Below are 13605 nucleotides of genomic sequence, written 5' to 3' on the forward strand. Positions count from 1 at the left end.
GAGTTAGAGTTAAAGTAATTAACTTTAGTGAAGAGGAAAAGACATGACTTTCAAAACGGGCCGGCGGACTGGTGAGTAGTTGTCACAGCAGCAGCGGCACTGTTGGTTCTGGAAGTGAAATCTGCACTATGATGTCTTTGTCACTGAATCTGGACCAGAAATATAACTGGTCAGATCAATAGTTAAAATTGTTTTAACATGCAAGAGAAGCAAAAACTGTTTCAGCGATATCAGACAAGTTGGTGTGTCTCCACACCAACTTGAAGTGCGAAGCGGAGGCATGCTAGTAGCGCGAGACGAACAATGGACAGCCCAGACCAGCCCTCAAAAAGCGCTTCAAAAGTGGCCAAAAGAGATTAGCTTTCACAAGACAGGTTTTGAAGGAAAGGAAAGAGGGATCCGCAGGAGAACTGAAAGAAAGCAGCAACATTCAAAATGTTGACCTTTCACTTTTAAACCACTGATCCCTGTGTTCGGTTTCAAGCTGTCGCGTTGCATTCAAGGTGATTTCTCGCTCCCTGACGTCGTTATTGGCTGTTCCCTCGTCCAGGCTGTTGCACCCTCTAAATGTGCTGGTGACATACGAAACCCTCGTAGTGCAACTGTTACCAATTTGGTCAGATGCATTGCTTTTGAATTCTACAAATGTATTGCTCTCTAAAAATGTAATGTTGCATTAATTATATTGCCGTGGTTTTCTCCTTTTGGGGAGATGTATCGTGTAAACAGAAAGCGCTGTCTCCTCTGCGGCCAGCCGGCGTGGGCTGGTAGTGGTGTGTCGTTCCTATAGGTAGACAACCAAGTCCAGATGTTGCTTTTGTGGTTTTTACTGTGTGTGTGTGTGTGTGTGTGTCTGTGTGTGTGTATAGATGTATAGATATTCAGAATACAAAAATAAAAAACAGCTAAATGAGTAGGTTTGCCGAAGGCGAGTCAAGAGGGTTTAACTTTAAGTGTTCAGACGTGCACGTTCATGACTTCTCAAACTGTCCAGCACCTCAACCGGACGGTAACGACTCATCTGCCAGTCCCTCTGCTGGCATCAGACGGATCTGCACATGTAATAAACAGTTAGTAATAATAATACCTTATTAATCTGTCCCTTGGAGGGCAATTTGGTTTACAGCAGTTTGAACTGCCGCTGGTCGCAGCGTGCACATGCACCCAGGCAATGCATCTTGCCAAAGGACACAACGACAGTGTACACATGCGCCTGAGCCGGGGATCGAACCGCCAACCTCTCAGTCGTAGGACGACCCTCTCAACCACCGCGCCACTGTCGCCCCTACACACAGGACTGAAATTGACAATTTTTTTGCTCGTTTTATTTCATGTTGTCATGAAGTTGAGGAGAATCATTTTCAGTTTGACGCCAGAGAAGTCGGTTCAAAAGAAAGTCTGATGTGTAAACATTGAAAGAGTTGGAGGACGCTCTTTGAAGATGATCAATTTCACTCTGGCCAGCCATCTCCTGAACCACTTTTTCTTGTGAGAGAGATGCTGTAGTTTATTAGAAGGAACGTTGTTCCTAAATGAATCTGCTTACATCAAGGCCTGTGGAGTAAATAAGGAATCATGATTTATGGAAGTTGCATTTTGTTCAGGGTTTTGTTTCTCATTTTCAGTGGCACAAGTTAAGCACTATGTGGTTCTAATAGTTCCATATCTCGACAGCTAATGTTTCCAACACTCACCGACACACAAACAACCTTGAAGAATGAAGGGATCCACTTTAAAAAAAAAACATGAGCAATTTAGCATTTTAGACAAACTGTACTTAAATTGAAACAAATTTAATCATCATATTTTGTATTATTTTAAGAGTCATTGATCAGAAAATGTAATAAATCACAATGTGAGTTTCTGCAGATGAATAAATAGTCAAAATCTAACTGAGATATGCAACTTTCTGTCTCCATTAAGAGGCAGAGAAAAACAGCAATGGGTGAGCTGGAATATTCAAAATACACACAAACACACTCACACACACGCACACTAAGGGTAGGCGTCTGTGTAGCTGAACTGATGACAGCAGGCAGAACTTCAAAGGATGAAACACCCCATAACTCATATCATTCTCCTGGCAATCCCGAATTTTCCAACCAATCATACTTGAAGAATGTTGAGGGTAAACAACTCCAGCTGAATGACAAGTTCCTCAGAGTCGTCGCTCTCCGCTTCGAGAACTGGGTCTCTGCAAACTGTGTGTCCGTCGTGTGTCATCCTGTCTCGCTGCACAGATTCTGACCTTCCGTGCCTGGCGGGGGGAGGACACACACTTCAGTGTGTTCCCCCCCCCCCCCCCACATTCTGAACTGTTCAGAATGTGACTCTTCCCAGGAGTTCCGCTTGGATATCAGGGGCTTGAATGATCGAACTGGTGGACCCCAGAATGCAGAGACGGAGGCACGAATAAAAGTTCGGCCAAAACACCTGACCCATAAATTCGCAACGGCAAATACAGAATAACAGAAATCACAAAACAAAAACTATACTGCTAATTCTTGGACTGGCGGAGGTCCCGGGAAAACACAAAAAAATAGTACGACGACTACTGTACTTTCTTTTCCCGTGAGGGGTCGCCACAGCAACCCAACGTCCTCCACTTCACCCTGTCCTTTGCATCGTCCTCCCCAACACCAGCCACTCTCATGTCCTCCCTCACTACGTCCATGTATCTTCTCCTGGGTCGACCTCTAGCCCTGTTCCCTGGCAGTTCCATCCTCAGCATCCTTCTACCGATATAGTCCCCGTCTCTCCTCTGGACATGTCCAGACCATCAAAGTCTGGTCTCTCTGACCTTGTCTCCAAAACGTCTAACCTTCACTGTCCCTCTTATTGTCTCATTTCTAATCCTCTCCAACCTGCTCACTCCCAAGGAGAACCTCAGCATCTTCATCTCCTCCACTTCTAGCTCCGCCTCCTGTCTTTTCCTCAGAGCCACTGTCTCTAAGCCGTCCATCATGGCTGTCCTCACCACTGCCTTGTAGACCTTTCCCTTCATCCTCACTGACACTCTCCTATCACAGAGCACACCTGATACTTTTCTCCACCCGTTCCAGCCTGCCTGCACACAATGAACACACACAAAAATGTTAGACTACAAAATACACAGCAGGCAGGCACTGGAAAAATGGGAATAAAAAACTTTGCCAAAACAAAGTTGTCGTCGAAGAAAAGGCATAAGCACTTGAATTAGAGAAAGAGACGAGTTGGCAATAATCTGGCAACACAGAGTCAACACACAGGGTCTTCAAAGCAAACAATTCTAAATGGCCAATGACTGGCAGGTGTCTCTCCAGGTGTTCAGCCGACGCTCCCGCGGCCACGCCCACTCTGCAGGACATGGAAAAACAGGGTGGGAGAAGCAGATAGCACAGGAGACAATGACACATTTCGTTTTCCTTTTTTGATTCAAAATGTCATTCAGCTGTAGGTTTGATCCAATCTGTAATCTGCTCTGCATAAATGACATCAATTTATTTTTGTGCCTCATTTCAGCTCAGCAAATGTAAAGCAGGCAATGTGGGGAACTTTGAAAAGCTCTTCAGACGAGGCCAGCATCCAACGCTGCAGTGTGTAACGGTTAGGCCCAGGCGGCACAACAACTCGGTTCGGTTCAGAAGAAGATAAATAAATGAAATATTACAACATCTGAATAACGACGATCGCTAGCGGTCTCTGTTGAACAATAAGCCAAGATATGCAGGAAGCTGCTTGAAAAGATGACGTGCGGATGCTCTTCTCTCACTCGCTGCATGCGCTGGATGTCACGCTCCAACTGAACAGTTCTCTTTTTGTCAATCGTAGATACAAAGCAGCCAAACGGGTATACAAGTTCATCTTATCAGCTGTTTTTCATTAATCGATATGAGATGAAATCTTTCTTTTTTTTTATCACTTTGGTGCTGACCCATGTCCATAAATACCATGGCAGAACACAGTGTTCACGGTGCGGCATCTCCTCTGACCAAGCTATTTATTCTCGACATTGTGTTTTTCTCACCAGCAGGCCACCCACACAAAGCATTCCTCTCATCATAAAATTGTTTTTCTTGCTTTCAGAAAAACACATTTGCACCAATGCTCTGCTCTGTTTAAGCAAGGGCTTCTTGGAGCGTCTTTTGTGATCAGGCTCCTCCTGCTTCTGCACCACTTTACAAGAGAAAAGACAGAGATGTGAGAATGCAGTGCTGACTCAGCATCGGGAGATCAGACATGACAGATTTTCTTGACAGATTTTCTACCAACTCCAGCAAATAACAAAAAGACAAACTCCAAAATCACAGGAAGCAGTTAGACAAAGCTATGAGTAAAGAACTCCAAACTAAAAGGCTGAGGCCAGGGTCCAAAGCCAAGAGTGTCTTCCTGTGAGATGCTCACCACGGTTCCACCATGCTGCCCTGACTTAAACAAGTTTACCCTCTGAACGAGCACATTTTAATGTCCTTAATAGAGGCTAGGATCTGTTCTGGACCAAAACCAGCCCTCCTAACAAGGAGGGCTGGTTTGTATTGAAGTAGTTTTTGCATAATCCCTCTTACATACAAATCAACAAGGAAATGAAAGATGGGTTTAAATATATTCCTTGGCATATGTAATAAATTGAATGAGGTAAACCATTGAATAACTCGACCTCATACTGTTTTCATTTGAATTTATCAGAGTTGTGTTTTCAACCACAAAAATAAATATCTGTGCCTGTTTGCTTGTAGAAAGGAGAATCTGTTTTATTAGCACTGTGTGTTTTAACCTTGATCAGGCCTGCAGTTTAAGACCATTCTGGTAAGCCTGATGAATGAAGTAGTCACATTAACATGTCTAAAGTAGTCTGAGTAGCTAATGTTGAGATGCTTTGACAGGCCTTAAGTGTGTGTGGTGGCAAAATCCCATTTAGAACCCAACCTGCTCTGAAATTGAGTGAATTCCGAAACATATTTCCAAACTGTGATCCCAGGTGAGGTTTCGAACACTGTTTCCTTTTAGGCCTCAACTTACACGCTACACAGATATTCCAAACAGCAATTAATATGCTAAATGGTGCAAGGGATCCCAATGTCACTTTTCATTTACATCTGCAGCGCTGCTCCTATCATTCGCTCGCCTGTCAGCCTCTGCGCTAGGCCAACACCTCCTCAGGCTCTCTCCCTGTGACTCCATGGCACTTGGGTTCTGTTTACCAGCTGGTGATGCAGGCCAGAGTCAACAGGGAAGACATCGATGACCACCTCACACGCGCAGCACACGCGTTCACACAGACATGCAAGCACACACGAGGCTGCAGAGGAAACGGACAGGTGACCACCAACACTTCACACACACACACACACGTAGTATAGAAATACACACAGACAGGCACTGCTTGTGTTGCGGAGGGTAAAAAACCGACCACCTCAGAGCAGCCCATCACTTCACACGCCTTTACACACACAGAGAAACACGACTATTCCAAGCAGAGGGATTTTCCCCTTGCAGTGAAAGGCACACTCTGATATACTCAGGGACAGCTGGGAAAACACGGGGAGCAGGAAAGAGGCGGAGGTGATGGGAGAGGAGCAGGATGGAGGAGAGTGGGGTTTCTCTAAAGTCAGAGGCTCAGCCGTGTGTTTGGTAGGCGAGTATACAAAAGATCGGACATCCACTAACAGCTAACACCAATATTTGAATCTAAAATTGCATTCTGCAGTTTATATTGCGATCTGGAGAAGCATTAAAATGTGCATACATTGTTGTTTTTATGTCCAGATACACAATTCCTAAATATATATATAAAACGATTGAGTTATCATGTTCTGCCATGTATAATGTGGGTTCAGGTTCTCAGGCTTCCTCTACGCAGCAACAATATGGTGCTCTAAATGGATGTGAGTGTGGTTGGTTGTTGGTCTCTCTGTGCTGCGCTGCGATGACCTCGTGACTTATCCAAGGTGAACCGTGCCTCACATCCAACGTCAGATGGGACAGACTCCAGCCCCCTGCAGCCTTACTAATGAATTACATTTACACATTTGAGTTTCATTACTGGAATCCTTTTCTATTACGGTATTTGGTTCTGGGTTGTGGCCTTCTCTGCAGAGAAAGCATCCTGCAGCATCCGTCTGCATCTGCTACGTTTACTGAGTTAACTGAATGCTTCTCATTTTGATAGCAAACGTGCTGTGAGCCCCTTTCTTGGACAGGCCTCAAGATCTCATAGTGCATGTGTGGGTCGCACGCCTCTGTTTTAACATTTTGTTAAGTTGTGTGTTTGTGGTGCTTCGTAGATTGCTGTTAATTTGTCCTTTCAAATGTTGGCATCAGGCCAGCCACTGTAGTTTATCACAGAGATATTTACCGTACCTCAAAGCAGTTTTTAAAAAGATCAAGAAGGCGTCATAAATAAATATATCTATACTTTTTTTTTTGTATTGAGGATTTTGGATGCAAAGTCATTCTTATTAGAGAATGTATAAAAGAAAATGGCAAGAAATCAAGACTATAGTTTCAAGGACAAAGACATTTACAACCCTAAGCAGACACTCTGTGGCCTCCTGATGTGTGACAGAAGCGTTCCTGGCCGTGGTTGACTCTGGTTGAATTGTTCCCTCTCAATGAAATGTCTCTCTCTTTGCCACAGAGACCCTTTTGAGCTTTGTGGATGACATCCTGTCTGGGGCGAGATCTCCGTGTGTGATGTTAGGAGACATCCCCGACCTGTTGTCCTCCTCCGTCAGCATGATCATTCGCTGTCTGGAGCCTGATACAACATACATGTAAGTTGCTTTTATAAAATCATGAGCTTGTAAACTAAACTGGCCTTGCTATTTCAGACAGATTTATGTTAATAAAACCATCAGCTCAGTCGAGCTTGTTAACATTGCAGGTCCAGTAAATCGTCCAGATACTGATGCCGAGTCCCGATCCGATACTTCTATAATACAGAAAGTAGAGAGAGAGAGAGAGAGAGACGCAGACACCAGATGCTCAGATGTTTTCCATGACATGCTGACTTTTACCTTGCAGATAGCATGTCAGGATCAAAACCACGTGCATTGTGTTGAGAAAAAAAATGAATAAGGTGTGACAAAAGAAATACAGATGTAGAAACAAAGTCTGGAGTGGAGAACCAAGAAGAGCAATGGGAGAGAGAGAGAGAGAGAGAGTGAGAGAGAGAGAGAGAGATGAAAGAAGGCGTCACAGCAGAACAGAGAATATGATCAAAACAATAGGGAAGAAAAAATAGGGTTCATGAGGCCCAGGAGACGGAGCCTCTTCAAACGGTTGTGATGTCAGCTGAACGAGCAGCTACACCTGCCCCCCCCCTCCCCATCTATCCTGTCTGGCAGCTCATTCATCTCTCCAAGCCGAGGTGTCATCTCTGCCTCCAGGGCACGGCACGCCATGCATTTCATTGTTGTGAAGATCGGTGCACTCTACAGGCAAACGTGCACTGACACAAAAAACAGTCTGCAGCTGCACGCAAGTCAGTCTTTGAAGAAAATGCAAAGGGTTTAATGTCTTCTGCTCTTTCACTGAACTCTGCATGTGTGTTCAGTGCTGTCCAATTATTTGTAATACAATTGTATATTCATACTGCATTAAAGTTGTTGACACTGAAGTTGGATGTAGTTTGTGCTTTTCTCACTAGGTGGCGGTATTTATTCAGTTAAATTATTGTTGATGCAATCATTATCAGTCTTGCAACAAGGGGTCCTAATTGGATTAACAGCTGCATGAAATATTCCTGCTGATGCTGCTGTGTGTGTGGGTGTGTGTGCGTGCGTGCGTGCGTGTGCGTGTGATTAGGTTCCGGCTGTGGGCAGTAGACAACACAGGTCGTCGTTCCAGCCCAAGCGAGGTTACCATTAAAACTCCATGTCCGACTGTGGATGACGTCAAAGCACAAGGTGAGGAGAGAGAGACACAGAATCTAGTCAGACATCCGAATTGTGCTTTTGCTGAAGCATTCAGGACACATGTTGTCTCACAGAGACAGACCGAATGCTCGGATGCAGAGTTTGATACCAAACACGTTTGACATCGGGTTTGATGAAGCAGAAATGTTCATCATTCATCATGACCCACAAGGAAAGAAACTTTTTATCTTCCCCAGTGAGAGATTTGAAGCTCAGAGGTTATTGCAGATCTTGCTACCAGTTTGAACCAGCCATTGAGACATTGCTTCAGCTGGTGAAGTGTGAAGCTCCTGGCTTCAGCCGTTGATTTTAATTTCTGGGATTCTATTAATGGTCTGAAATCGATTTTTTTTTTTTTCAGGTGGATAAGTTACTCTTCTGATAAGCCATGACAAAAGTGACTTCCCATTTTCCCCATAGAGAAATCTGTTAATGTCATAGTAATCTAAACTGCAATAGAACGGGAACACACACCCTCTAATAGAGAGCACAGAGCATCAAGCATGAACAGCAGCTCTGGAGCTCCAACGTGTTGTTGAATAATACAATCAATAAGATCATTTGTATTAATGACCATACAAATGTCATATTTAATACAGAAACACAGATATATATATTCTTGTTACGTAGGATGAGGTGTATAACAGCTTCTCATCTGACTCCGTATTAAGGCTCACATGCTTCATACTTGCTGTCGGTGACATTTTTCTTTGACTATGCTTCTCATTTCAGAAATATCCGATAAGATCTATAATCTGTTCAACGGTTACACCAGTGGGAAGGAGCAGCAGACGGCCTACAACACTCTGATGGACCTGGGCGCGCCCACGCTGCACCGCGTGCTCCACCACTACAACCAGCGCTACGAGAGCTTTGGGGAGTTCACCTGGAGGTGCGAGGATGAGCTCGGGCCCAGGTACAGTGCTCTTTGACGGCTAAAGATAGAATGTAGGTCTCTCAATGAGACAGTTTACAGCATTTGACAGATAAAATGAGAGTGTCAAACATTTTACATTTAGTTCTATTTGTTGTTTTATTGTCCCTACATGTGGTTGAGTAGCGTCAGAATAGAAATAAGTGGTTCTCCCAGCCGATTGATCATCAACTTTAGCTTGATTCTTCCTTTTCTTTCGGCTCGTCCCGTGAGGGGTCGCCACAGCAACCCAACCTTCTCCACTTCACCCTGTCCTTTGCATCGTCCTCCCCAACACCAGCCACTCTCATGTCCTCCCTCACTACGTCCATGTATCTTCTCCTGCCGTTGAGTCTAAACACCTTCTCCGATGTCACCCTGTGAAGCTGCTTTCTAATTCATTGCATTTCATTTGTCCTGAAATTGGGGGGGGGGGGGGGGGGCTTCTTCTTTATAACACAAAACACGTAGAGCGAGCTGCAGTTTGTTCTTCATCACCTTATTTTGAGCACATAGCCAAGTCTCCATGGTAAAAGCCTCTTACTCCAAATACCCTCCTCAACCCCTCCAAGTTACGGATAAGGATCCATGCTGTCAGATTTGAGCTTCATGCTGAGCAGAGCCTCTTGACCGACATAAAATATACATATAAATGTCAATCTATGGTGCACGGTTTCACTTTGCCAGGTAAAGCTGGTTAATCCTAATTCTCTCTCTGCCTGTGGGTTTCTCCTCCCAAAATGCCCTTTTTAATAGTGCTGGAAAGAGTTGATGTAATTGAGGGAGTTGCTTCTGAAGTGTTCCATTAAAATACACTTAGATTAACAACCACCCAATTTAGTTAAAGGGAGGGGTGATTAAATTCAAAAGCTCCTCAGAGATGGAAATGTGGAAAACGCGTGCTTTTAAGGTGAGGCGTGATCCTGGGAAGGAAGTATAAACACTTCGTGTTAATCAAGGCATCACATGCACATCAGATTTTCCTGTGTATCTCGTTTGGTGTGAGGAAAGAAGTACACAAACAGCTGAAGTGCAGCGTTGTGCTGCTTGTTCCCATCGTCAGAGGGGCAGAACGGTTAATGGTCCTGCCGGTTCCCTGCTGATCGCTTCCCTGCAGCATCAAACACTCTGTTCCTGATCAGCGTTCATCGTTTCCACTCAGCTGAACATCTTAAAACCAATCTGGGCTTTCTCATTGAGTCTTGGTGAGCATGAATATTATGGAAGAGGATTATGTTCTGTAATATTTTAAATTGTATGAACTCGGTTACCACAGCATGCTCAGGCTGCTATAGCATGGAATATGTTTATTCCACATTCCAACAAATTCATCAAGGTTTAATCCTCTTTCTTCCATTTGTTTTGTGAAATATTCCTCTTGGTCTTGTTCATCCTTAATACGTAATAGTAAATAGTCTGGATCTCGTAATCAAAAGATTTTACAGCCAAATCTTTTCAGACAGTAAAGAATCCACTTTCACTCAAATTCGACATTTACTACACATCCTCTCTCTACTGCTTATTATTCGTTGAAAGCTTAGCATTCCCAAAAACCGCATGAACAAAAGTGTTGTTGGCAGCTACATGGCTGGCATGACTGGTTTTACCTGGGGTGGCATAATTAACAATGGAGTAGGAGTTATAACTGTCTGAATGATGAAGTAGGTGCTTGTTTCGGAAAAAGAACTATTAATGATGCGTTTGGAGAAATGTATTCAGATTTAAAGCCTTTAGTCGCCTGGATAATCGTGAAAAAAACAAAAAGTGTTGTTTGGATGGTGATTAGATTCCGTTTAATTGTCCGCCTGTAATGATCGATATTAAATGCCACCCAGACAGGACTTCTGCAGAGCGTCCTTCTCTAAAGGCTCCCCTTGATCATGTTCCTAAATCAGCTTTATGTTTCCTAGAATCTCTGTCACAAACAATGAAGTAGATTTCCAGCAGCCAGTTTTGCAGATAATGAAACCTCTGCTCAGCGTAAACTCATACGAGCCACCGGGAACCAAACGAATGAGCAAATGTGGTCTTATCGCTCCTGTGGCAGCAGATCTTTACATCTACCGTTTCTAGAAACATATCGTGTCTCGCTGAGGAAATGTATTGGCATGCTCTGGAGGACATTTTTGTTGGCTTTTCTTGCAACACCGAATGACATTTTAACTCAAACCATAAACTCGTGAAAGGTTTGTCTCTCTGAAGCTTGACGTTTATTCTCCTAATGACAAGATCTTGCTGTTGGAAGGAGAGGACCCAACATCTGAGGCAGTGGCTCTTATAAATTCTCCATGTTCTGGGCGGGATGCGAGACAATCCTCCCTCCTGGCCCGGCTGTGTTTGTGCTTGGACTTTTTGTCTACAATGTTCTGGGGTTGTTGTTTTTACACTCCTTTTGATCAGAGGTGTAATTGTAATAGAACGTACCGGTCGGATTGGAATTATCACAGCAACTGTTATAATCTAAATATATCATATTGTAATTTTCCACTGCTCATCCGGCAGTTAAGTTTTGGTTTATGTGACAGAAAAGTCAACAAAAATCATCTACATGTATACTTACACATGCATTCCAATAAATATTATTTTATTATTATTATTATTAGATGATGTGATTGAAAAGTTTTTGATTTAGGGATTAAGTTTTTACAAGATAAGATTTTTTGAAAAAGACTCCATTATAAGTAAATGGGAAAATCCGGATTGTTTTGTATCAAGACTGGTATCTGGATCGCTCTCAAAAAGATCCGTACAGCGATTTTTCCATAATCCTGCTAAACAAAGAACCCCATCAAAAGCATAAGCTCCATGATGGAGGCAAATATAATGCATCTTTCTACTAAACTGATTTAAGCATGTAGCTGGGCAGCATGGTAATTCATCTGCTGACACTGGTCTGAATGTGAGAAGGGAACGCATTCGAGCCACGCACGGGTAGAAACAGCAAGGGACAAATGCTCTTTGTTCACCTGGTGATGAATTTCCTTGAACTGGTCGTGCAGCCGGGGTGCGCTGGTGTGTCATCAGTTCAACAGTATAATGTGCTGTGGCTCTGGTGCGTCCAGCAGACTTGCGGTTTGGCAGAATGGGCACACTGTGCTGCAGAAGTGCTGGTTTGGCTGAAGATTGAGGGGAAAGTGTTTGTGGAATGAATAAAATCTTCCCCTGCTGCCCTTTTTTTTAATTTACTTTAGACAAATACTTGACAGAGTTTCACGACAAGGGTCAAACAGGCTCTATTGGGCTTGATGGTTATTTATTGCACTCACTGAGAGGTATTTATGTGTTCCTAATGGAGAGGATTCCTCAGCTGGCCCACGGACAAGGTCAAGGTCAAGCATTTCATAGTTTCCCTAATATTACAGCAGTCCATTACCTTGATTCCCCCCACAGGACCAGCTCTTACTGGCCATCCTCATCTTCATTCACTAATGCTTCCACTGTTTTACTTTCATCATTCCTTTCCAGACCTTCAGCAGCTACTGTGTGCTTTGGGTCAGTACTGGAATGTGCCGGTACCGGTGCAGCGTACGTTTAGCCCCCACAGACAGGAAGCAGTGGTTGATGGGTGGGTTATGTTCTGTCATAAAGCAATGCCGTCCAGCAAAGCCACAATGTGATTCACGGACTGTACATAGTGTATCTGAAGGCCCGTGTCATAACCACTTACATATCACCTCTGAAAAGACAAACGGGTTTCGTACACTTTGTGTTTCAGTACTTTCTAAAATAGACTAAACAACAAATGAAGGGAGTATTTATTTTAATAGAAGCTATACCCTTAATTCCCAAAAATGTTGCAAGATTAAAATATAAATGAAAACACAATGCAATTATTTGATAACCTCTGTAATTTAGGAAGTACAAAGATAAGATATTTCATCTTCAGAAGGATCAAATGTATTGTCAACTTTATACATATATATGGCCCTAACTGTTTTGAAAGTGGAATAATTTTGTGGCTTGAAATTGTCTTGCTGAAATTAGTTGGTAATATTCCTCGAAAGTTGTCTGGAAATCAGGATATATTTTCTCAAAATCTGCATGTAACTTTCAGCATTATGAATGCCTATTCCAGCCGCGCACACGCAAATGCTGTGATTTGAACTCTGCAGTGGAAAATCTGAATGGGCTTTTCCCTTTTCGGCCAACAGGAGCCAGCGGTTCTGATTTGTACAACCTATATGCTTTGGATCTTGTGCTAATAACCGAACAGTCTGCCTGCAGAGTCCTCTCAGAGTGGAGGTTCTCTCCATGCGGCATCTTTGCTTGTGAATGGCTGAACCTTTTGAGGATGCCCCTTTCAGTCATGGTGCTCCCACCTGTTAGCAATGAAGCGCTTTACCTGTGGAATGATCCAGTCTGCCATTGTTGACTTCCACGTAACTTTGCCAGTCTCTTGCTGCAGCTTCCAAACTTTATTTTACAATCAGAATGTGTTACAGATGGCTTGCAAAGTTAGAACGAAAGGCAGTAATGATGCTTTTACGGTTTATGTATGACATGAAGGTCTTGAAGGGAACATAAACACACTATGGCACATCTTCCTTTTGCTCCAACAGAAAGGCCGGCCTCATCCTCTCCCAGCTGGATGAACTCTCCCTGTGGTGTAAGGGTCTTCTTCAGGAGCCGAAGATCGGCCTCCGCAGGATGTCCCTCAAGTTCCTTTCCTGCCGCTACACCGACACCAAGGCCTTTGGCCTTAACTGGTCAGGCATGGGTCCAGATGTGCACAAGGCCTGTGAGGAGCAGATGCTCGCCGTCATGTATAATGACTATGGTGAACCGAAGGAGCTGTAA

General features: G+C 43.6%; 1 protein-coding gene across 1 annotated transcript in view; it reads left to right on the forward strand.

Moving 5' to 3' along the window:
- astn1 (astrotactin 1) overlaps positions 1 to 13605 on the forward strand; it is a 212818-nt gene extending 199213 nt beyond the window's left edge. The window contains exons 21-24 of the mRNA XM_068748822.1: positions 6617 to 6752; positions 7786 to 7886; positions 8628 to 8811; positions 13368 to 13605. Coding sequence (XP_068604923.1) covers positions 6617 to 6752; positions 7786 to 7886; positions 8628 to 8811; positions 13368 to 13605 — 659 coding nt within the window. The remainder of the gene's footprint in view (positions 1 to 6616; positions 6753 to 7785; positions 7887 to 8627; positions 8812 to 13367) is intronic.

Source organism: Brachionichthys hirsutus, chromosome 15 (genome assembly GCF_040956055.1).
Source record: "Brachionichthys hirsutus isolate HB-005 chromosome 15, CSIRO-AGI_Bhir_v1, whole genome shotgun sequence".
Classification (NCBI taxonomy): domain Eukaryota; kingdom Metazoa; phylum Chordata; class Actinopteri; order Lophiiformes; family Brachionichthyidae; genus Brachionichthys; species Brachionichthys hirsutus.